Raw genomic sequence first — 24,328 nt, forward strand, 5'->3', positions numbered from 1 at the left:
GTCATTCCTCATGCCCAGGAGTGGCCAGGTGAGTCCATAAAGGAGAGCAGCCAGGGCTGGCTGTCCTGGCAGTGTGGGATGCCCGGGAGTGGCCAGGTGAGTCCATAAAGGAGAGCAGCCAGGGCTGGCTGTCCTGGCAGGGTGGGATGCTCGGGAGTGGCCAGGTGAGTCCATAAAGGAGAGTGCCCAGGGCTGGCTGTCCTGGCAGGGTGGGATGCTCGGGAGTGGCCAGGTGAGTCCATAAAGGAGAGTGCCCAGGGCTGGCTGTCCTGGCAGGGTGGGATGCCCGGGAGTGGCCAGGTGAGTCCGCCCCGGGCTGGGCAGTATCACGCTCCGTGCATTGTAGTTCTGCTCCACCAGATGGCCCCAAGCACATACATTCACCCCCCAAAAAAACTCCCGGGTGAAACATTCGACACAACTCCATTAAACGGCAGCTGCTGAAGCTCGCTGATGCATTAATGTTTAGAACTGTTTAATTAGGCACAATCAGGAGCCAGTTGGAGGCACCTGCACAGTAACTAAACAGAAGCATTAATGATTTGCTTTTATAAATGTTTTAAATATGATATACAGGGCAATTAAGATGTGCATAGCTGCATCAGGCTGATTTGAGGGTTTTAATTCCTTTGGAGTTTCATTGCCTGAAGTTTCTTTTGTCCATCAGAGCACCAGTAACTACTTAAGAAAGAAACCAGCAGCAATCTATGTGGACTAGCAGCCAAATCCAATGATAATGGGAAATTCCCATTGCCATATGCATCTGTGTAGACATGTGCAGAATAAATAAAATTATCTCAGTCTTGACTCTGATTTTTTTAACAAAATCCTCCATGGCTTTGGAGTTGCTCTAGAGCTGAATCTCCAGCCAAAGGCTGTGCACTGCATCTGGGTGTGCAGCACAGATCAGACTGTGCACAGGGAACAGGTATGCAGGAAAGGAAGGGGGAAAAGGGATTTTCCTCATTAAATCTAGGAATTGTCTATTCCTAGATTTAAATACTCAAACAGGCAGGAGAAGAAGTGGTAAAAAGTAAAAAGAAAAAAAATTACTGACAGAAGTAAAGACAATGTAAGAAAGAACTAAAATAACCCTTTATTTATATCAGAATAAGTAGGTTGTTTAGTGGACTATAATTGCTAAAGAATAAAAAGCTGCCCTGGTGTCATGTCAGGCTAGATTTTAGTGTTTCTTTGACCAGCAGTTTTTGCTTAAACATCTGGTTGTCTACAGACTCAGGCAATGAAAAACTGGAAAAGTTATTCATCCAGACATGTCTTAATATTGGATCTCAGTGGATCTGAACCCTCATCAGTTTTATGTCCTGTGACAAATCTGAGTGTAAATCACTCCAAAATGAAAGTTGTCTGCCAAGCGGCTCCTGACTTTGTGCCAGAACTATGAAAGGTATGAAAACTTTATTCAACATCCTTTGAATCCTTCTTAAAACATACAAAATTATTTCACTTTTATGTGTTGTGTTGAGACTCTTGCCTGGTTTCAGAGTGTCAGGTGTTACTACCACCTGTGTTTTTGTCATGTCCCTTCTGCTGCAAGCTTGCTATTTCCCACAGCCTTTTGGCAGGATTAAGTTTTCCTGCTTTGATAGAAAAAAATCAACTTTTTTTTAAGCTCAGCTTACCATGAGCTGTAAGATTTTGCCCCAAGGCAGGTAAGAAGCATGCACACATCCTGGCAAAAGGCTGTAATCTCCAGAAAAGCCAGGTCAGCTGTGCTGCTCTTTCTGGCTATGGACATCTCTTTGAGGACTGAAAGGTGGCTGCAGGTGGCTGAAAGAGCAACTAATCTTTGTGAGAGAAAAGTACAGAGAACCCGAGTTAGCCACCTAAAGGAATCAATAGCTGCCTCCATTGGGGTGGGATCAGTCTGCAGTCACTCCTAAAAACATAAATAGCACAGAGGGCACCTGCTGTGCCTGATGTAGGGATGGATAAAAATCTGGGATGTTGCCAGGGTCGCTGTGGTTTGCTCTAGGAATGAGCTGAAGTGCAGTGGCTGTGCTGTACCTCCTGCTGCCTTGTAGCTTAATTCCACAATCTAGCCTAAAATCTTTTTCTTGCTATTTACCACTATAGCTCATGCTCAGTTTAAAAGTCAAAGCAAGTTTTTGTTCAGCAGCCAGCTGCAAGCTGGGTCTAGTTAAAAAAAAAAAATCAGTCTGAAGTATTTATGTTTCATAAATCACCATCAGCTGATGCATGTTGGAGAGGCAGAACACTGCAAGCAGATCTCTGCAGCAGGACAAATCTTGTTTCATTTGTAAGGAGAACTTGTTTCATGAGTGGCTTTATTCACACAAATTACGAGGCTACTTCTGTGTATTAATAAAAAGAGATTATTCCTGTGCACACCTATCAGGAGTGTGGGTACACATTCAGTACCTGGGGGCACGAACCAGAGGAAGTACAAGTATTTGACAACAGAAGACCAACTAAGTGTCCTCAAAGGAAGGTGGAATGTCCTTTACCACCACCATCACCAGCTGAATACAGAGATTTCACAATTTAGCTTTGCTTCCTGAGAGTGAATCACATTTCTTAAAATCCAGACTATAGGTAGTTAACTGAGCTTTGTCCGAAAATAATGAAGTAAGATGTACAAGGGAGAGAGATCTCTTTTAAGTAACATTTTTAGTGTTCTCTCCAATGCCAGTCACACATCTGGGTTTCAGTCATACTCCTTGCAACAAATCTAGCACTGGTGTACTTCTCTGTAGACAAGTTTAGCACAGAATCTCATGTCTCTGTTCTTCCACAAACATGGTCAATAAAACTTTTACTGCTTAGTAGTTAATTCAGAGTTCAAAGCTTCCCTTTAATGCACAGTGCCTATATTAGGCAGAGAGGTTTAACAAAGCCTCTCTGGCATTAATTCTCCAGCAATAATCATGTAGTAAAGTGGATTGGCTTTCTGCTGCAGTCCTGATGGCTGTTTTGTAGCTATGTGCAGTGTTAATAGCTATGAACGCTTTCCTGAAGGACATCCCCTTCAAATGCCCCAAGAAAGCAGATAATTAAATACATTTAAATGTGAATTAGTTTGCTGCATTTCATGACTTAAGGCTGAAACTCTCTTACACTAAAGATGTTCAGGAATCTCTCCACGCTTAGGAAGTTAAAGGAAGAGGAAGTTAAATGAACTCTGTGCAAAAGCAGACAAGGGCAATAGAAGGATTTGGGCAGCTCAGAGAACTCCATTGAGAGGAATGGTGGATGGATTGGAGGGATCACAGGAGCAAACCAAGTCATTGGGTGTTTTGCTGCCTTTCTCCCATCCCAGCAATTTGGGGTCCCATATAACAACAACCTCTGCATGTTTAGCTAAACTCATCTCTGAAAGAGCAGGCACCGAATTAATGACACCTTTAGGCTATAATACCACATACTATGCAGAATCTGACCAAGGGACACCGGGGTGCCACGCTGGGTTATCTGCACTAACAATGAGGAGTAGGGTTTAAAACGGCACGGATGTGTGAGCAGGTGAAAAGCCTGTTACATAAATACATGCAGGAGAGCGTGTTCAAACGCTGTTAATCCTTTATACAAAGATAAAGCACAGAATGGGCCAAGCTCAGCCCGGGTGGTGTAGTGTGTGATTGTCCTTTGCACAACGGGCCAGCAATTGGGGTTTTTATGAACACCGCTGGATCTGGGCGCGGCGATGCTCCCTCCCGCCGGCCCCAATTATTATTGTTCTTCTCCATCTTTTCGAAGCGCGGGGTTTCATTACGAGCCAGAGATGAGCACCGGAACGCCAGCCCACGGCCGGAGCTGCAATCCAGCCTGTGGCGGCGGTGCCCTGGGATGTCAGCCCCTCGCACCGACGGGTTCATGGCCCTGCAGGGAAGGATGGGGAGCTCTGCGCTAAAAGGGGCAGAAAAATCGCTCTCACCGCGCCTTAGGCGGGGACGGCATCCCGGTGCCGGCGGTGGCGCAGGGGGGCCCCGAGGGGCGGGCGGGACGGACCCGCTCGGCTCCGGCTGCGGCTCCGCTCGGCAGCGCCGCGGGGGCGGGCGGGGAGGCGGGCAGGGGAAATCCCCAGGATCCCCGGGACCCTCCCCCGAGCGGGGACACCGCGTTAGTCACCGGGACCCTCCCCCCGAGCGGGGACACCGCGTTAGTCACCGGCACCGTCACCGGGACCCTCCCCCGGCGCTCGGCTCCGCCGCGCCAGCGCCGCGCCCCTCACAGCGCGGAGGCCGCGGGATGGCGGGGCCGGGGCCGCGCCCGGCCGGGCTCTGCGCGGGGCCCCGGCGCTCCGGGACCGGCGGCCTCGGGCGGCCCCGTTGCCCCCGGGCGTGAGAGGCGGCGGAGGGGGCTGCGGAGTGCCGGCCCCACCATGCGGGAGCTGGCGATCGAGATCGGCATACGGGTGCTGCTCTTCGGGGTCTTCGTGTGAGTAGCGCCGGGCGGCGGCACCGCGGCAACTTTGCTCCGGGGCTGGCTGACAGCCGGGTGCCGCTGGCAGGGCGGGATGGAGGGGCGGGATGGAGGTGCGGGGCGAGCCCGGGGAGCTCCGGCGAGCCCTCGGGATGCCCGAGCTGCCTCCGGTGCTCTCACTGGGATGCTCGGGGGTGGAATATTTCGCCCAGGTGAGTCTTTGAGGGAACTCTCCCAGCCGCGGCGTTTTGCCGAAGAGCCGAGTGGAATTTCTCCTGGAGAAGCTGCTGTTTGTGGGAGAAGTGTGCAAAAAGCGACCGGCCAGAACCATGCAGCCTCAGAGGTGCCGGGGGGTTGGCTGTGGGCTGAAGTCTCACCTGGCGGGGCTGTGGATGCGCTCCCACAGCTGGGGCTGGCAGCAGCGGCGGCGCCGGGGCTGCAGCGCCGGGGCTGGGGCTGAGCAGGGACCGCGGGCTGAGCGGGAACCTGTGAGAAAGGGCTTGGGAAGCTTCTCCGCACGCTGTTGGGCAGGGAGGAAAGTCATGAAAATCTGGCTGTTGAAAGATGTGCAGCTGTCGCTGCAGGACCATTCTTTCCCTTAGCCTTTTTTTTTTTTTAGGAGAAAGCAGTTATGCATCCTTTTGCTTTGTGTATTTCAGCCCTTTCTTTCATGCAGTTTGCGTTCTGCGTGCATTTGAACAATGAAAAGTTCCACTCTATATAAGTTTGCATTTCTATTGCTTAATGTTTAAAGATGAGTGTTCTCAGTCTGTGATCTCTCAGGAGCATCACAGAACCGGGATCAGATTCTGCTGTTTGCTCGTTTGTTTTCCTGAGGATGGATGCTGCTGGTCACAGGTGCAGGCAGTGTAGGACATCTGTTAAGCTGTGATATTGAGTTAGACTCGGTGACACGGAATGCTTTGATGAGTCCTTTCTGAACCTCTCATGGTTAATTAATAACTTGTCCAATTTACTGGTGTTTGATTTTTTCCTCGGTGCTCATTTTTCTCTTGAATATTGATGCAAATCTTTTGATTTCCAACAAAACCCTGTGAGGTGCCTTTGATATCTGTCAGTTCAGTTGCATCTCACTTTGAAAGTAGACCTGTTCCTGTCAACAGAACTCCTTTCTGGAATATGTGGAGTTACAGGGTGAGCAAAGACCTCAGAGGCTGACGCTACATCAGAACCTTTCAATTCTTTATGATCGCGTGTGTAATTCATCACCTGCACCACCCCTGCAGGAGATCTCCTCATGTAGCTCATTACTATGATATGTAAATCATGAGCCATCATAATCAGTCATTTCTTGGTTGTGCTTCTCTTCTGTCTTTATTTCCTCTCTAAAAGATTCCATTATTTTCACCACTCTTTTTGCCTTGGTTCCAAAATCCTCTGAGGAGGGGTGGCTAACAGAAAAGCTCTTGGTAGAGTCACCCTAATGGCAAATGCCCATGGAAGAATTTCTCATATTTTCACACAGCTCAACTCCTGCCTCATTGGGATTCTGGGGAATATTTCTGGTATTTCAATAGGTCATTCAGAGCTTTCATTGACATCTGAAAGTGATGGGCACAGCAGTGTTCCAAATTTAGGTCAGTGTTTAGTTTCCTGAAGAACTGCACTTTATTTGCTGGTAATGGTTGCAAGAATACAATCTCTAGGTAGACCAAAAGAAAAGACCTTTCCTATTCAGATAATATTAGCACAGAAGTGATCTTTTGCTATTGCGATAGTATTCAGTAGCTCTCTCAGTTTTCTAAAGCGGCAATTACATTTTGAAACTTTTCCATTGCAGAGGTTTAAACACTCTGTTTCCTGTGGTTTTACAGACAGCCAGTGCAAAGGTTTTTATGGAACATTGAGTTCAGTGGAATATCTTTTCAGGAGTGAACATTCCCTGGTGAAATTGGAAACCCTGGGACTGGAATCTGGGCAGCAGCAACTTGAGCTCTGCTGCAGAAGAGATTTCTAGGAATGGAAAGGCTGTGCAGGTTCCACCTCCCTGGGAGAGGAGTGCCATTAGCAGAAATGAACTGGGGCTGGGGCTGAGCTCATCTCTGTGCTGAGTGCCAGGAAACGAGGAACTGGACAGAAGAGAAGGAGCTCTTTCTGAAAAGGTCTTGATGGCTTTGTGTCATTACCAACCATTGCAGTGTCAGAAGCCTGACCTTGAAGGGAATGGTTCCGCAGCTATTTGAGAGTTCTGAACCATCTGTGCCTCCCAGATGTCTTTGGGCTTCAACCTAACAGCTCATGTCACTCACAGCAATAGACTGGCATGTTTTGTACCCAGAACGCACAAGAAAAAGGTGCACATTCCACTCTGGAGCTTTGCTTGGTAATAAATGTCATTTCATAAAAATGGAGGTGTGAAAACTTCTGTTGATGATTGCTGAAATTGAATGTATTGCCAATTTGAATGTTATTTTAGATCAAGAACAACCATGTTTTCTATGTTTAAGACTGGCAAATTTTTTTCCCTCCAGTTGCCATAATTATCAATGTCAGTCATTCCATCAAAGGCAGAAACCTGTACTTGTTATATAAGATCTCTTCTACCCTGCAGATGGGCACCCTTAGAAGCAATGCACATTTTTGGTAGTTGAGTATTGATTTGGTTGAATTCAGCAGCCACTTAGGGAGGATAATGATAACAACTGACTCAGTTCTAGGTGTTGTGTTCATGGCAATTGCTGAGAGCTCATTTAGCAATTAAAGACCAGATTAGGTATTGAAATTTAGCAACTCAAGCTTCTCTGCCTTAACAGAGATCTGTGCTAAAGGGCATTTTAGCCCTCAGGATTTAGTGGTATTGAAGGAGGGATTAGTTAGAAGAGATTTATTAGAAGGACTGTGTCTGCCTGAAATTGAGAAGCAGGAATTAAAAAAAAAAAGACAACAAACCCAAACTCCAAACAACAAAGAGTCAAAACCCCAGAACAATGGTTGCAGTAAAAAAATACCTAAATACAAACTTTACTGCAAAGTTAAATAGGTATTCTTTGAGTACCTTCAGCAAAATAGCTCTCAGGCTGCAAGTTACCAACTGCAAGGATAGTGCTGTTTCTGTTCTGCTCCACAGTTGATCCCAGTTTCTTAATTATCAAATTAATTTTTAGCTTTCAAAGTATTTATCCTTGCGCCTTTTGATTGGGCTGACCTGATCTGATGGAACATGGGTGGTTTGTTAATTCCAAGGTGAAGAAAATTCTCATGCATACTTGAAGTTTCAAATATTTTCCAATCAAATCCTGACTTTGATCAATTCCCACTTCATATATTTGTTTAGGTTTTTACTTACTAAGGAATATTTGTGAGTACAGAACTGAGTTTTATTTTTAAAGTGAGGTTTTCATGTAAGCTCTCAGAAGTAGAAGTGGTCTGTTGTTTAATATACCAGCCATGAGGATGTACTGTTTACAGGAAAATTCAAATGCTAATTTGCTAATTTGAAGAATGATTGAATTAGTGTCTTGCAGCTCTGTTTTTCTTCATTTTTGTACTTATTTCTATGACTTGGAGCATCTTAAAATGCCTGATAATGCTAAAACGTGTTAAAAATGACCAAACTTTCATCTCCATGTGTGCATTGGCATTTGTCACTTACAGGTTGCTTGAAGAAAGGCTTGTTTTGCCTGACTTGGTTTTATTCAGACAAGCCAATTATAAAAGGATTTGTGAGCAAGTCTGATAGTTTTACACAGGAGTGTTGCTCTTAAAACAAAGGTTTTCTTCTGTCCTAAAATGAATTCACTGAGTGGTAGCTCAGAGCGAGCCTGAGGGGTGTCTTTATTTCTTAGTGTTCTGTTTTAGGTGTTTTCTAGGAGGAAAACTTTTTGCATCTGTTTCAGAAGTTTTGGAAGACCACACTGTTTCCTCCTGGCAGGGAGAGAGGATTTGTGTGTGTTGTTGTATATTTAACCCAAGGACTTGTCAACAGCACGTCACTGATGTTTAGAGAGCTAATTGATTAAAAAGACAAAGTCTTTCAAGGATTGCTCCATCAAACCTCGAGCTCTTCAGTGCATGTGATGTGATTAAAATATAAATGTCATTTGGAGTAATAGGATATCTTCCCCACAGCAGAGTCTCATTAGCAGCCTCCCTTGGGAATAAATGTTTATCTGCAGGCTAATATACAGATATATATTGCACATGTGTGAGTTTCCAGCACTGAGTAATGCTGACATCCTTTGTGTGTGTGCCATGTTCAGTTTCTGGTGTAAGTAAATAAAAGCTGTTCCTGCTCCTGTTGTGTTTCTTACAAGTTTACAGTATTAATATTTTAATCAAGTTATGAATATGCATGAAATAATTTGGTGTGCAAAGCTCTTTCAAGTAGCTTTCTTTGTCAGGGGATGTTGTCTCCTGGATATCCTGCATATGTTGCCTTTATAAATGATCCTGTGTATTGTCTTGTTAACACAGACAGAAAATCAATTACCCGAGGAGATTCTACAGTGCTGCACTTCTGCATTGCTCTTCTCCCAGACTGGGTTTGCCTTTTATCTCTCCTGTGGACGGGAGTTTTGGAGGATAGACTGAGCTGAAAATTGGGACTGTAGGTGGCAAAAGCAAGATGGTATTGAGAAGAGATCAGCAGAATGAGACATTAAGATTTATTTTCTTATTCTGACTCAAATGCTGCAAATTTACAAAAATCAGTTGGACCAAGAATTCAAAGCACCCCTTAAGCCTTGGCTCTCTAGTGAATGTTTCAAAGTAGGTATTTGGCCACTTCTTACTGGTTTTGTGCCTTCTGTTCTCAATTTGAATATCCCATAAATCTGACTCTGTTTGGAACCTGATCTTTGGCTTCTGATCCTCAGTCTTGGACTTAATTTCTGTGTCTCCTAATTTCTCATCAAGAAAACAAGGGCAATCCTTCTTTTTCTCACCTTAATCCTTCAGTTAATTGATAAATTCTTTGTCATGAGGTAGCCAAACACATTGAACAGTCTTGGAGTTTTTTCAGTGTTAGTTTCACAAGCAGTAATGACAATAGGAAATGAAAACATCAATATGCTTGCTAACCTGCTTTAAAGCAGGTGCATCGTTGTAAACTGTAATTTACATGTGATTAAAGTGATGGAAAGGTTTGTTTTGTGGTGCAGGTTGAAGTCTAATTTGCTGAGTAGGGTTAATGAAGAGGTAAGGGCAAGACCTGCTGTAGAAAAGAGCTTTTCTGGTGCTTGGGACCTGAGAACACCCATCAGAGGTTGCATATTGAGTAGCAGACTTGTTCCAGTGCTCAACAGAGTCAGTCACACCTTTGAAGGGATGGGAGAGCTGGAATGGAGCTCCTGTACCTCCCTGATGTACCACAAAGTAAGCTGAATTTTAACTTTGCTCTGTGTCCTGGGCAGGTTGCTATGAAAACAAAAGGCCCTAAGTACCAGTAATACCTGGTGTCATAGGAGGCACAGAACAAAATGATTGTGTGCCTGCCCTGTGTATGAATTACCAGGGAGCTCACGTGAAACTTGGTGCTGTTTTGGCTTTTATGGCCAGGTTTTGGTGGCAGGGGGGCTGCAGGGGTGGCTGTGATCTGATCTCAGCCTGCATTTCCCCACCCCCTGTACCCACTGCAAGGAGGAGGGAGAAAAAATTCCATGTTAAGCCTGGGGAGAAGGGTGGGAAGCTGTTTTAAGGCTTAGGTTTTATTTTCTCATTTTCCTGCTGTGATTAGACTAGTTTCTTTCAGTCAAGTCTGTTTTTCCCATGACAGTAACTGCTGAGTGATCTCTGCCTGCTCACACTCTGACCCAGGTGCCTTTCAGTGAATTTTGTCTCCCCCATCCAGCTGAGGAGGGGAGTGATGAAGCAGCATCCCCTCAGTGCCATCCTGCTGTTCAGCTGCTTGGTGTTTCAGCCAGCTGGATCTTCTGATTCCATTGTTCTGTGTTTTATTTATTGGAATAGGGTAGGATTTTACTGACTATGAGAACAGTTATTCAGGAGAAATTGTACCTACCTGTCTTTCTGTGCAGGCTCTGGTCTGAGCAAAAGACAGATTATTTTTACAGACTGTTGTACCAATACTTCTAGATTGTGGAGCTGAATTATTTCATTTGTCTTCCCTGAGTCTGAGGGGAAAGAGGGAGTGAAAGGATGGGAAGGGGATTTAATGGCAGGAATTCTAATTGTCCAGCTAACAGGATAGGATTTACAGTTGATCTCCATGGCTAAACTCACAGCTGAATACATGCTAAAAGAGGATTTTATTGTAAATGCCAAAGCATCTGCTCCAGATTTTTTGAGGAGTAAATGGTGACTTTGTGTCTCTTGTTGAATCTTGTTGTTGAATCCCATTTACTCACAGGCTTGGGCACTTTGTGTTTATTTGCTTCTAGCCTGATTGAGGATGTTTTATAGGGAGAATGCTACTGATAGAGTTCCTGGGGGGAAAATTTTCCTTTAATACATTGATTCTTATACTTTGATCTGAGCATAGTCAAGATAGGGCACAACTGTGGTTCTTATGGGAAAGAATTTAATAAAAATTATAGTATTACTGCTGTAAATGTACTCATATCTGGCACAGTAAATCAAGATCTTTATGCTCTCCCAATCTGTCAGTGACTTTGAAAAGCCCATTCTTGGAAATAGCTGGCAGAATTATTGATGCTAAAAATGAATTAAGGATAATATTTAGCGTGTCTTGTAACTTTTTTGTGTAGTGAGGATTGTGCTGGTCCTGAACAGGGGATGCCTGTGCTGCATTATCATTAGGAGGAGGAATGAGGGAGGGACAGAGATGAGATGACTGTGGGGGGAGCTTTTCTCAAAGAGAGAAACTCAGCATGGTTGTGAGTTTTCCCCAACTTTCACTTTGGCTCCAAACATAATCAATAGTGTGTGACATGCTGATATGAAAAAAAGGGAAAAAAAAGAAACTTTACCAAACTCATCTCCATCAATTTGCTGTGAAGCTGTGTAGTTGTGCAGGGAACTGTGGAGAGCTTGACTGAAAACAGTTTGAGAAGTAATCAAAATAAGCATTAAAAACATCAAGAGGAAAATTTTGACTGTCTGCAGTGTGTTTGGGTTCATTATTCAGGCATGCACTTAGTTAATTTAAGCCTGTAATATGAATTCTGTTTTTCACTTTAGGATGAAGTACAGCTGCCAGCTTTGACACTTCTAATGGCTGTAGAACTCATTATTTTGTTTTCCTCTACTTTCTCCTCCCCAAACACACATTAAAATGGCTTTTGTGAAATATCTTGTATCATAGGGTATATTTATAAACATAGGGGATAGAGGCAACAGCTAACACCATAAATAATTTTTTTTAATACATAAAATAAGAGATAATGCAATGAAAGCAGGAGCCAATAGTTTTCACTTGGATGATATTGGTTATTTCTATTTAAATTGGTTATTTCTATTTAAAGCTACCACTGTTGATCATTTCTGGTACAGTACTGGATGGCCTGAAGAGTTGCACCTTGACACAACAATCAGCAGCTCTGACCTCCTTGCCTTGTTTTCCAAGGGCAGCACTGCTCCATGTCAGCAGGGATCACAAGGGCTGAATGGCTCTTTCACCTCAGGAGCAGCTAAATGCCAAAGCAAAGTCAGTTTTGTTTCAGAAGGGTTTATTTTATACTCTGCTGACCAGAAAGCAAAGCTGCAAAGATCACTGTCATATTTTCTGAAAAATCCCCTTGCCCAGGATTTGTCTCCTGGGAAGCTGAGAAGCCTCAGAGGAAAAGGAAAACAATAATTATCTCATTTGCTTCTCCTGTGTTTTGCTGCTTTGGAATGTGGTTTGGAGATTGTTTATCCAACAGGTGGTTGTTTCATTGGTTTCATGTGAATTGTTTTAACTTAATGACCAATCAGTGCCAAGCTGTGTCGAGGCTCTGAAAAGAGTCACGAGTTTTTCTTGATTATCGTTAAGCCTTCTGTAAGTATCCTTTCTCTATTCTTTAGTATAGTTTAGTATGGTATTCTTTAATATAATATAGTATCATAAAATAATAAATTAGCCTTCTGAGAACTTGGAGCCAGATTCATCTTTCCTTCCTGCCATGGGTCGCCCCGCAAATACAAGAGATCACTTTCAATATTAAGTCAAGGAAAGTTGTAAAAATTAAGAACAAGTCAGAATATATAACTTAGAGTCATTTTGCAGTAGTTTTTTTTTCATGGCTCAGTGTAGTCACTCCTGACTCCTGCTCTCCTGATCAAAGCTGCAATGCTGCATGCCCAACTGTTCCCTCTTTGTTCCTTCCACTTCCAAATATCCCACTTCTGTGAGGAAGATACAATGCTGAAAATGCTGCATTGAAGATAATTAAGTACTCTAAGGCCTGCAAACCCATTTTATTCCCACGGAATGGGAATTTTTTAGATTCACAATAATGATGCTTAATGATATTTAGCTCTACTTGCTATCAAAGGCTCAGCCCCTAACAAGGACAATGCATGGACTGGAAGTTTTTGGAATCTTTTAGGTGCACAAGAACAACTTCCTAGCTATGTTAACCTCTTCTTCTTGTGCTGTTCATGCATGCTCAGATAATCCTTTCCCCTTCCTCTCTGTCACAGGGTGGAAAGTTTTTACTTAGAAAGAATTCAAATGCCAGGGGCTGAGAAAACAGGGACAATGTAATTGAAGTGCAAAGAAACCTAACACTGGGTTCTAAAACTCCTCTCCAGGCTGTTCTTTCTTTTTCAGCATTGTGAAAAGATTGTTGGTTTGCTCTTTCATATTATGCATTCTAAGTATATATCTCATTTATATGTGCTTTCATAAGCTCCAGGGCTCCTGTTGTGAGCCTGCATTGTTTTTAGTTTGAGATCTGAGCTTTTAAGTGAGCCCAGGCTCCACAGCTGTTGCCTCCTTGCTGGGTGCAGTGTTGGCTGCAAGGAGGAGAGGCCATTCATCTTTGGAAGAAGTTCTACCCTGATATAAATCTGTAAGATCAGTGGATATGTCAGGCAAAGCTGAAGGAAAATACTGGAAGCTCTCCTTTTTTAGAACTTCAGGGAAATATGACAGCTGTGGTAATATGTGTGTGTGTTTTAAAACCACATCAGAATTTATTTTCCATCTTTTCTTAACCAAAATGATTTCTTGTATATCTGAAGGGCTAATGGAGACATATGTGCTAATTAAATGTCACACTGCAATTGCTAGCTAATTTAAAGTATTCAGAAATATTTTCCATCAAGTCATTCTGATTCATCTGAAGCCAAAGCTACCCTCCAGAACCAGTCCTCTAGTTGCCAGTGACATTAAATAAAAACCCCAAAAATATTGCCCAAGCCCTTTGTGTTTATCAGTCCCAATAAAGCTTTATATGGAGATTTCAAATTGTAAATCAGATGAAACAAATTGTTAATCAGATGTAAACACTGCATGGCATTGTACTGGGAAATAAAAAGTTTTTAGCTGTTAAAAAGGGAAAATTTATTGATGTTTCTGTGTCAGTGTGAGTATACAGTACTTAATTGGTTTTAGTGCAGTTAAAAAATGATATTTACAGTAACGTGTTTCCATAAAAGTCTGTGAGGAACCAATAAAACTTCAGGTCTGTTCTGATGGGAACATCTCTTGCATTCAGTACCTATTGCAATATAAATTAGGATATATAGTTAAAATTAACTCTTTGGTTCCTCTGGAGAAGTCAAAGCTGTTGCTGCGTGTTTGTCAGCAGTGCCTACTGGGCATGTGAAGTTAATAAAGTCCAGTTAATAAACAAACTGCAGAATTCAGAGTTACTGTGCTGCTGACACTGGAATGGTTTGCCCAGCCTAGCTTTGTAAAATCATATCAGGAAACATCAAATCTCCTGACACCCAGTGTTGTGCCTTAAGTACAGAGAATGTTTCTATCAAAGTAGAGTTTATATTATTGAAGTTTTATTTTTAATTCATGCCAGCTTCTCCCTTGCTCATCATTCATAATTGAGTCTTGGCCAGGTATATTGTAACCCTTCTTGATGGCTGAGGAGCTGTGGATTTCCCAAATTACTTTGGATATTAAATGGCTCAGATCCCTTTGCCTGTGCTGACCTCTGAGCTGACACAAAGCTATCTCATCATGCTGATACACACAGCCAGCAGCATTTCAGAGTCTGAATTGCTCCAGCTCCTTGGAGAGCAGAATCATGGTGATAAACCACAGACTTTGCTTCTTATCTCCCCTCATCACTATCCCCTCTCCTTCAGTTTTGTTAATTTTACGTGCCAGCCACAGAACTTTTCAAGCTTTTCATATTTTGTCAGTTTTTGCAGGGATTTGTAAAATAACCTCCAAGAATTTATGGGTTGTTTTTTTTTTTTTTTCATAACATTATTTGTAGGCAGAAAACAAACCTAGGTTTTCTCATGGCTTGAGAATCAGTTATTCTCTCCAGGTACATCAAATAACATGACATGAATGCTTTCCCCACTATTAGGGTGTTTCAGAAAGGGTGAACTGAAGCATTGAATTCAAATGTGAGCCAAGGTGAGTGAACAGTGTTCAATGCTGATGCAAACTCTGGGCTCTCTCTCTCAGCCTGGATCACTGATGGGAAGCCCCTAAAGCAAATCCCGAGTTATGAATTGTGCACATCCTCTGTAATTAGGGCAACTGTTACCAACTTCAGCACCACTGACACCGCTCTCAACTTTGCAGAGCAGCTGATTGCACAATTTAACATGGCAGGCACACCAGACAAGCTTTTACTACTAGCTTTGAGACCCAGCTTGGGGAATACTAGAGGAAATATCCATGTAGAAACATGCAAAATGGAGTTCCAAGAGTTTCAGCTAACCTGTGTTTTTGGGAGAGGCAGCAGTGTTTGCTCACACACATTCTGCAGGCAGGGAATGGTGGTCAGAGCCAAATTTGTTCCCCACAAGCCCCCAGAGGTGATTTATAAGAGAAGTTGATGAACATCTGCTATCTCTTTGTTGGTTGCCCCAGTGGGGACATGCAGACAGAGCCATTTGAGGGTAAAATCTGCTTATCAACAGATGAAGCTTAGAAAAGAGGAGGGGCATTCATGAGGTGTCTGGGATGAAAGTCTGGATGTCCCAGTTTCAAGTTTCTTTCATTCTCTCCTGGTGCTTTGCCATCCCATGTGTACTGCTCTGTCCTCTCAGTTATTGTCACTTGGTGTTTGGGATAAGATTTGTCTGTGAGAGAAAAAGTAAAAGGTAAAAAACCTCAACTTCCCCCTTCTCCTGCCAACCAACCAACCAACCAACCAACAAATCAACCAACCAACCCCTCTTAGCTGATGCTCAGGACCAGGCAGAAATTTAAACTTTGCTGTGATTCATGCAGCTGAGTGGTGGAAACAAGGTGAGGTACCAAACAATATCCTGCTCCTGCTTATGGGGCATGAAAACCACTGTGGAAACTCAGGCCAAAACCTCTGTGAAGATATTTATGTTCTGTTTGATTCCTCCACTATCAGTGAATGGTTCCATAAAAAGATAACCCCAAGTTATTTGTCCATAACATCAAAAAACTGTTTTTAGTGAGCTGTTACCTGGCTCTGGCTATGAGTTGGTGCTGGCACGAAATGATCCTAAAGGGCTGCACGCTGTGAAATGGAAATGAAGTTAATGTACCTCGAAGACCTGGGAAAGAGCAGTGTTTTTACTCAGTGTAAGCAGCAGTGCTGGCATGGCCAAAGCCACCCCAGGGACTGGGGCACCTGTTGCTCATTGATATTTTTAATGGAGTTTGAGCTCCTCTTTCCCTTGGGTCGCTTTGAAAGTCACAGTTAAAGGCTCTCCAAGTTAATGGAAATGCTTTTATCCCTTAAAGACATGTCATCAGGCTGAAGTGTTTGAAATCTTGCTTGCTAAGCTGTTAAAAATGTTGGGTGAATATGTAAAAAGGAAGAAAAAAGGCCAAAAAGCTAAGACTAAATTTTTCTGTACTAAAGCAAAGGAAGTTTTTTTGCCCACCAGGGGACACTTCCATGGCTGAGGTTGTACTTTGGGCCATAACACAAAGGGATCAAAACCATTGGATTGGTCTGTCCAAGGCCTGCACTCATTTCTCATCACATCCAGTCCTTTAAACAAGCTTGAGCTGACTTTTGAACAGTGATAAACTGTACTTCTGATTGGGACAAAGGAACATAAATCCAAGTGTCAGGCAGCTTAGAAGCCAGGATGTCCTCATGATTGCTTAATGGAGTACAAAGGGAATTGCCTTCAAGCTAGTGAAATCTCATATCCACTCACCCATTGGTGATGCTTCAAAAAAGAAGAGAATTGTTCTCTTATGAGTCTTGGCATAAAAATTTAATTAGCAGTTGAGCTCTTTGGGAAGATAAAAAAAAAAAGTTATTTCTTTTTTTACAGTCTCTTTCCTTTAACTGTTTACTTTCTATTTCTGTATTCTTCACAGAGACATCTGCTGCCTTCTGCAGCTATTTTTTTTTTCTCCTTCAGCAGTGATTCTGAAATTATTTTGCCAGTTTCAGAAAACTTTTTTGTTTGTTTGTTTTCTGGGGGGGTTTGTTTTGCATTATGTTGCACTAAATTTGAACACAGTTTTGGGAAGATATTCAGAACACAAGTCAAAGAAATAGATGAAACCTAATCAGACTTAATATATAGTGGATACAAAACTGCTGCTGTTGCATAAAATAATAATAATTGCAGTCATTGATGGATTTGTTGAAATTACTCATTCTTTATATGAGTACAGATGAGTATATATTAATCAAAAAATCAGTCCTCACCTAAAATCCAATCCTATTTATGTTATTTATTACATTTTCCATCTCTTTAGCATGAGTTATTTTGCTCTTAAAGGCATTAATCTTATGGCAGTATGTATCTGCAGTGTCCCAGCATGTTTCCTGTGAGAACTGAATTTGATTTTTTAAAAATTCCTCTGATTGAAACAAAAATAATTTCAGCTTTTTTACATCACAAGGGGCAGGAAACAAAAGATCAAGAAGAGCCCCAAACCTTTAACTCTGTTGGCATTTGTTCATAATGTCAAATGTCTTAACATCAAATTAATTACATTTCTGATCCAATGTGACAAATTTTCCAGAAGTGCACTGGTGCACGGATGTGTCATGATCACCTTGAAGCACAGATGTTTGTGTGTGGTTTGCTCTCTGCAATTACCAGAAATACTTCAAATAATGTACTTTAGGATTCTCTTATTTGAAATTTGGAACCAAACCTGCTTGCATTATCTAGGAGTCGACCTTTATTTTTCTAGTTGAAAACTAGAAAATGAATTTTTCATATGGGTGATATAGAACTATTCTTCTTTAGAAATGTTTCCTATTTCTATGTCTTGCACAATCCATTCTCTTTTAAACTTAAAAAAAGCATTTTTTTTCAGTTTGAAAACACTGAAACAAATTGTTTTGACACTTCTGAAGTTCACCTTCCTTGGGAGAGCAGGCTCACACTCTGGTTTGGAGAAGCTGAGTACAACAGTAAATATTCCCCTTGCAAAACCAGACTCCTTAAGCTCCCAGAACAATCTTGTTGTCCATGTAGGCCAGTATAGAAAACAGAAATATTGTTACAAGTGGCAAGTCTGTGTTTGACCTTCTTTGGTCCTTAAATTTGGTTGTTTTCCTTTAGGAAAGTATCACTGGGACAGCCAAAGGTGATGCAGAGATTCCATCATCAGAAGGCATGAAAAAACACTTGATTATTAGAAATCTACAGTTCTTACAGAAACAATGGTGGATTTAAGACCTGGCTGGCGTTTAGGAATCTTCTCTCACACTATTGCTGAATAGCACACTCTGGAGAACCATGTCTATAAACAGTGGTTACAGAAAGAGAGAGAATCACTGTTTGAGTTCTTTCCTCTGAAGTTTCCCCCAGCTTCCCAGGATTTTCCTGGGAGAACCACGTCTCTCTCTGTTCAGAGGATATGAAATTACTGCAGGAAAGGAGAGGAAGAAGAGGTCAGGGAGTCTGAGTGTGCTCAGGTAATGGGGTCAGAGAAGGGTTTGGGGTGGAAGAGACCTTTAAAGATGCCCTGGTTCCTCTCCCTGCCATGGGCAGTGGCAGTGCCTTGCTCCTCTTGAGGAAATTGCTGACCCAGCCGGGTTTTTTGAGGTTTCTCTTCCCTGGGGAGAGCTGCATGTGTGAGTTTGCATTAATTTCACTCTGCTCTGCAAATTGCTTTGGGCTTTTTCTCTTTACAAAGTCACCTGATGCGGCTGCTACTGATGTAAAACCTGGGTTTGGAGAGGTTTAAAGCCCTTGGCTTTGGAAAACTTCAAGCAAATAAAGCTTTGGGCTGCTACATCTCTGAGTTCTGGCTCTGGTTTCACCAACCAGGTGAGACCAACCTGCAGAAAACTTCCCTGTGTCCTTCTTCAGCACCCATTCCTCAAGTGCTGGTTTGTTACCAGACCTGAAATGAGCACTGGAAAGCAAAAGCCAAACTTCCCAGGCTGTCTGATATTAATTCAAAGCCAAGAAAAGTAAAAGAGCACTGGAGGGCTCTATGGGAAAATGAGTATGGTTTGCATGAAGTGAGATAATTTAGGTAGACATGAGAAGCTTCTGAAACTTCCACCTGCAGCCACAGATCACAATTCTTGCTTTTTCTTTCAGTGCATGACAAAAGATACCCACACAAATTGCTTTCTACAGAACAATGGGACCTCAACATTTTATTTTGATGCTCTTAATTGCAAAATAACATAATTACAGATTGATGAGGTTTTTTAGTATGTTTGTTTGGGTGGATTTTTTTTTTTTGGTTTTCTGTTATTTTGGGTTTTTTGCTTTGTAAGAGGGCTAATAGACACAATAATGAAATGAAAACTGTTTTGATTGAATGAGACATTTCTGATAGACTTAGATTCTTCTTAAGCTTGACAGCCCATCCTGTTTTAGGAGTAAGTCTCTCTTGGAGATATTGTCTGAAGTTATCTCTTTTTTCTGTCAGTAGAAGAAATTTTATAGGCTGCTTTCTTTTGCTTTGTGATCCTGCAAATGCAACTGTCATGCTTCAAAGTCTGAATCTTGACATTTGAAAGGCATTTAATATTTTACATTTGTTATATATTTTTTTCAGGAATTATAAATAATAATTATAAAAGACTGGATTACATGATTGTAAATTGATAACAAATGACTACATTATTTATTTAATCTCACAGTGTTATTTGTACACCTATCCCCTCCCAAAAAGAAATTATTCTCCACAGTAGTGTTTATGGAACTTTTATAAAGTTGTAGAACAACTTCAAAGGTGTAGACTTTTAAAACCCATTTTCTTAAGGGTGTATTTATAAAGTTTCTGACTAAAATGCAGTGAGGTAGGATGGCAGTGTAGCAATTTATTAATAAGGATAATTCATGCATGCTCTGTCATAGTCAAATTTGGGGGGAGTTCTAAACGAGCAGAACTCTTCTGGGGGTTTTTAGTCATCACTTCAAATTGTGAAACATTTGTATCTTTCATTGTTTTTTTCAGTTTTACAGAATTTTTGGATCCATTCCAGCGAGTGATCCAGCCAGAGGAGATCTGGCTGTACAAAAATCCCTTGGTGCAATCGGACAACATCCCCACACGGCTCATGTTTGTAAGTACCAAAGGGCCCTGGGTCATTTGATGGCTGCAAACGGAGTAAATGTTCCTTTGATAAGCAGCAGGAAATATTTCACAAATAGAGGAAGTTCCTTTAAACCTAAAGTCAATTCTTTTCCAAGCCAATGTTGTCCAAAATGTAGCAAATGATGGGAAGTCTTTAAAAAGCAGCATTATCAGATGACTGAATTTATGAATGTTGATTTTTCAGTTTAGGATTGAGAGCAGTGTTGGCTCAGAGGGATGTGAGAGAAATGAGTAGAGGAGTTTTTTCAATTAGCTGGTTGGGTGACCTGACAAAACCTTGCCATGCTCTTAGAAGGTTAAGTGCTTAAATTTTGAGATCCAATTTGTTTTAGTCATGTTAGGCATTGAGATACTGGACTCTGAATAATCTTTTTTTTTTTTTCCCTAGAGGCAAAACCTTTGTTTTAGCTTCTGCCAACAGTAAATATATCACAGAGCTGCCCTGCTGTCACTGCTCTCCTGGCTCTCCCCTGCTCAGCACTTGCAGACTGCATGGCTGAATTTGGTTATCAAACTTCATAATTTTGATAACCTTCACTAGCAATGATTAATAATCATGATAATCTGTATATATGACTGCAGTAAAACAGACCAACTCAGAAATGCCGAAATTATGGCTGTAGTTCAGGCTGTAAAAGTGGTGGTTCAGTCCTTCCAACAGCTGCCTCAAAGTCACCTTTTCCTGAGTCTTCAGTGAACCCAGGGTTTTACTTTTCAAACTTGAATTCAAATTAAATGCAAATCAGCTATATTATTTCTATTCAACTTTTTTATAAATGCTTAATCCTTCATTTATAATAAAATTTTAATTAAGGAACAGTTTAAAGGCACCTCCTGTGTATGAGGCAACCATTTATCTCAGCCTTCTAAGACAGAGGCTGAAGGCCTGATTTTTAAATTTGCCTTTATAAACAAGAAACATTTTGTTTATATTGCATTAAGAAGTAGCTCTATTTTGGACTTTTTAATATTGGATGGAAGAAAATATATGTTTTTCCTGAAATGGAAGACAGCTGTGTAAAAATCGTAAAAACTAAAAATCAAACAACAAACAAAAAAACAACCCCCAAGCCAAACATTAAATTGTTGTGCTGGGAAAGACTGAGTTTTAATTATTTTTTCTCTCCTGCTCAGCATTACTTTGCCACATGGTTTCTCTGCAAGAACCAGGATTGAATCATTGTGTACAGGGTTTTGCTGCAGAGGTGAAATGATTTTTGAAACCAGTTGGGGTAATCATTACTCCATCCTCTTATTCCCCAGGCAATAGGCACTGGGAAGCACTATTCTGGGATAAAATTATAATATATTCCCATAATAATATTCCCATAATAATAATTCCCATCTAATATGTTCCCATAGCCCCAGATTTTGGCAAGGTTTGTGGTGGGTGGAACTTAGAGGCAACTCTGTGTCAGTAGAATTGTATGGCCTGTGTTCTCTTTCTGGCTCAGATTTTAAACAGTCAACAGCTTCTTAAATTAAGAAACATGGGTAATTTCTATATTCTTTTCTTATTTTTTTAACTTTAAAAGAAGAAATATCTGGCTCTAGTATTTCTCACAAGCTTTCATTATGGAAAGAATTTGTTGCCACCACTGTACTCTGATATTGAAATTATGGTTGTGGCTTATCAGAAATCAATCTCTAAGACTTTATGAATTGCTGGATTATTTTATTTGCTATAAGAGACTTGAATTCAAGAGTAATGTTGTGAATGCACATCCAAATTAAACAAAGCTGATTTCTGCATGGGAAGCAAAAACTGGAATGAGCTGAGCCTGGTTCTGTCTCTCTATCAAAGGATATTCCTTGTTTTGGAAAGTGCAGGTAACTGCCAGCTTTCCCTTGGAAAAGTGGAATTGTGTCCCTGTAACTTCAGCATTGCCAGGATGAATAATAAATGACAGAGATTTTGCCCATGTCTCACAAAAGCCTGGCAGTGCTGGAATATTTCACTGCTGGGAAAGGAAACATAGCTGAGATGCATCTGAAGAGAGTATTGCTCATTAGAATGTTGCCAAATCTGTTTTAGATATGAGCCATAGAGAAACTTATTTGCAAAATAAATAAAAAGGAGTCTGTCACAAGCCAAAATTCCTTGGTGTGTGCATTTTGCTGCAGAATAAAAAGCACCTTCCAGCTAATGCTTTTGTGTAAGGAGCAGCAATACACCATGAACATGAATAGTTCATCTCCCTAAAAAATTCACATGCTTGTGAAATATGAGGAAATCTGCAGTTTTACCAGGTTTCTGAAGGTGGATGGGGAAGTGGTTTGGAGCAAGTTGCCACTTGAATGTTATTCTTTGTTGATAATTTCTGATGCTCCTGCTTGTTCAAAAGATTTCTGATTTCATTAAACCACCACTATGAGCCTGTCAGCCTTGCCTATATTTCTACATGTTCTTCAGTCCTGGAACGCAGATATTTTTCATCTTTTTTTTTTTTCCTGGTGGCAATCCTTATTTTTAAGAATGAAACTAGAAATTCTAGGATTTGCTTCAATTTTTTTTTTTTTTTTTAATTTCACACTGTCTCTGAAAGCAGAAATTAAATTGTTGATGAGGAGAGAGAGAAGTGAGTATTTCTGGAGCAGTAATGTGGCATTGGCATCCAAACTTGAATTTCACACATACTTAGACAGGGGGAGATTTTAAGTGGAAGTGACTCCTCTTTTTGCACAAATTCTGGTGCCTGCCTTCCTAAATGTAGAAAAGGGGAACAGACTCCAGCCTGTGTTTTAATCTGCATGGTTCACTGAGTTAGTATTTTGGAGATGCAGGCAAGGACAATCTGGTGCAAGATGCACAGCCAGAATTACAAACACAGCCTACTCTCTGTTGGTTCCTACTCAGATTGTCTAAAATCATAAAGTGAGGACTGGGATTAATCTGTGGTATAAAAAGAAGATTGAGTCATGTGTCTTTTGCTATAATATATCTGTCTGGTCTGGTTTTTCTGTCACTGGGACTATTTAAGAGTAAGGCCCAATTCAGCTTCAGTAAAGAGAAGCTTAAGACCTGGCACCCCTTGTGCCACTTAAAGTTTGATTTTTTTCCTTGTTTGAAAACAAAATCAACAAACTCAAACCTAAACCAGTAATATTCACTTTTTTTAAAAAAAGAATAAAGTGTGTGCACTGATGCACAGATGCCATTACAGGTTCCTTGTAGGAGGATTCCTGTCCTCTAGCACTGAAAATTACAGGATATTCTGTTTAACCAGTGACTAAACCTGTAGATTCTCAGGTGTTGTTTTTCTGAGTTTGAACAAAATAAAGCAGTTTGCTCCACATCTGAACACTTGTAAACAAAGGAATCATAAAGACATAATCTTTCCAATGCATTCAAGCATGACAGTTGAAAAGAAAACAAAAAGAAAGATAAAGAGAATTTTAAAATTCCAGGAGGTTGGTGCTGCTGTCTGTTGTTTTGAGTAGGGGCTTACTGAGCCCAGGTGGGTGGGCTGCCTTCCTCAGCAATGCACCCTGAGGAAAAAATGTCCAAAATCTGTATTTTGGAATTTTGTGGACCTTATGGACTGTTACTTTTTCATTGGAGGAGCTGGCATTTTAAATGCATCTCTAGGCAATTACAAATCAATTATATCTGAGGGCTATATTGGAATATTAATGTGCTCGTCACCCTAGAGTTGCAAAGACAAATCATCCCGCTTTGCTTAAGGTCAGGAGTTTGATAAAGATCATTCAGTTTAAATGGAGCTGGCTGGCTGCAGCTAATTATTAATCAGTGGGGCAGAGAAGGAATTGATGCTCTCACACATGGTGTTTGTTATCTCTCACAGGCAATTTCCTTCCTCACGCCGCTCGCAGTCATTTTTGTGGTGAAAATAATCCGTCGAACAGACAAGACTGAAATTAAAGAGGCTTTCTTAGGTAATGCGTGTCATTCTTCAAGGTGGAAAAGTGTCTGATGGCTCTCAGAGATTGATTCCAAGCATAGCCCAAGCCTTGAAGAAAACCTGTCTCCATTACAGCCCATTATAGTAATTTTCAGTGCAGTTTCAGGGCATCTCACAGAAGCCTTTGGGTTTATGTGAGTTTGTGGATGCACAAATTCTGTGCCTTAATTCCACAATCTAGCCAGCAAGGACTGGAATTTGATCAGCAAAGACAAGTCCATCTGAGAGACTGCTCAGATGTATATTTTTTCTGTCACACCCAATCTATTACTTACCTCTTATTTATACTTGAAGCTGTTCTAAATCGAGGCTTTGACTGGAAAGTCCTGTGCAGCTCAGCTGTTTAGTGTAGGAAATTACCCTTCTCATTGTGTTCTCTGATCTTCTCCTGCAATTTACTGTTACCCATTGCAAGAATCCATGC

The 24,328-nt window shown here is 41.4% G+C and overlaps 1 protein-coding gene across 2 annotated transcripts in view; it reads left to right on the forward strand.

Annotated features, from left to right (window-relative positions):
* The first annotated feature begins 4,074 nt into the window (after positions 1–4,074).
* Positions 4,075–24,328, forward strand: part of PLPP4 (phospholipid phosphatase 4) — a 46,508-nt gene continuing 26,254 nt past the window's right edge. The window contains exons 1-3 of one of the 2 annotated variants that reach the window (XM_071445989.1): positions 4,075–4,419; positions 19,841–19,949; positions 23,788–23,878. In XM_071445989.1, the coding sequence (XP_071302090.1) occupies positions 4,364–4,419; positions 19,841–19,949; positions 23,788–23,878 (256 nt within the window). In that variant the 5' untranslated portion in view covers positions 4,075–4,363. Of the gene's footprint in view, positions 4,420–4,593; positions 4,617–19,840; positions 19,950–23,787; positions 23,879–24,328 lie in introns of those variants that run through there. The other variant, XM_071445990.1, reaches the window with a different exon arrangement.

Source organism: Agelaius tricolor, unplaced genomic scaffold, assembly GCF_023055355.1.
Source record: "Agelaius tricolor isolate 1412-34295 unplaced genomic scaffold, bAgeTri1.0.p SCAF_22, whole genome shotgun sequence".
In the NCBI taxonomy this organism is placed as follows: Eukaryota; Metazoa; Chordata; class Aves; order Passeriformes; family Icteridae; genus Agelaius; species Agelaius tricolor.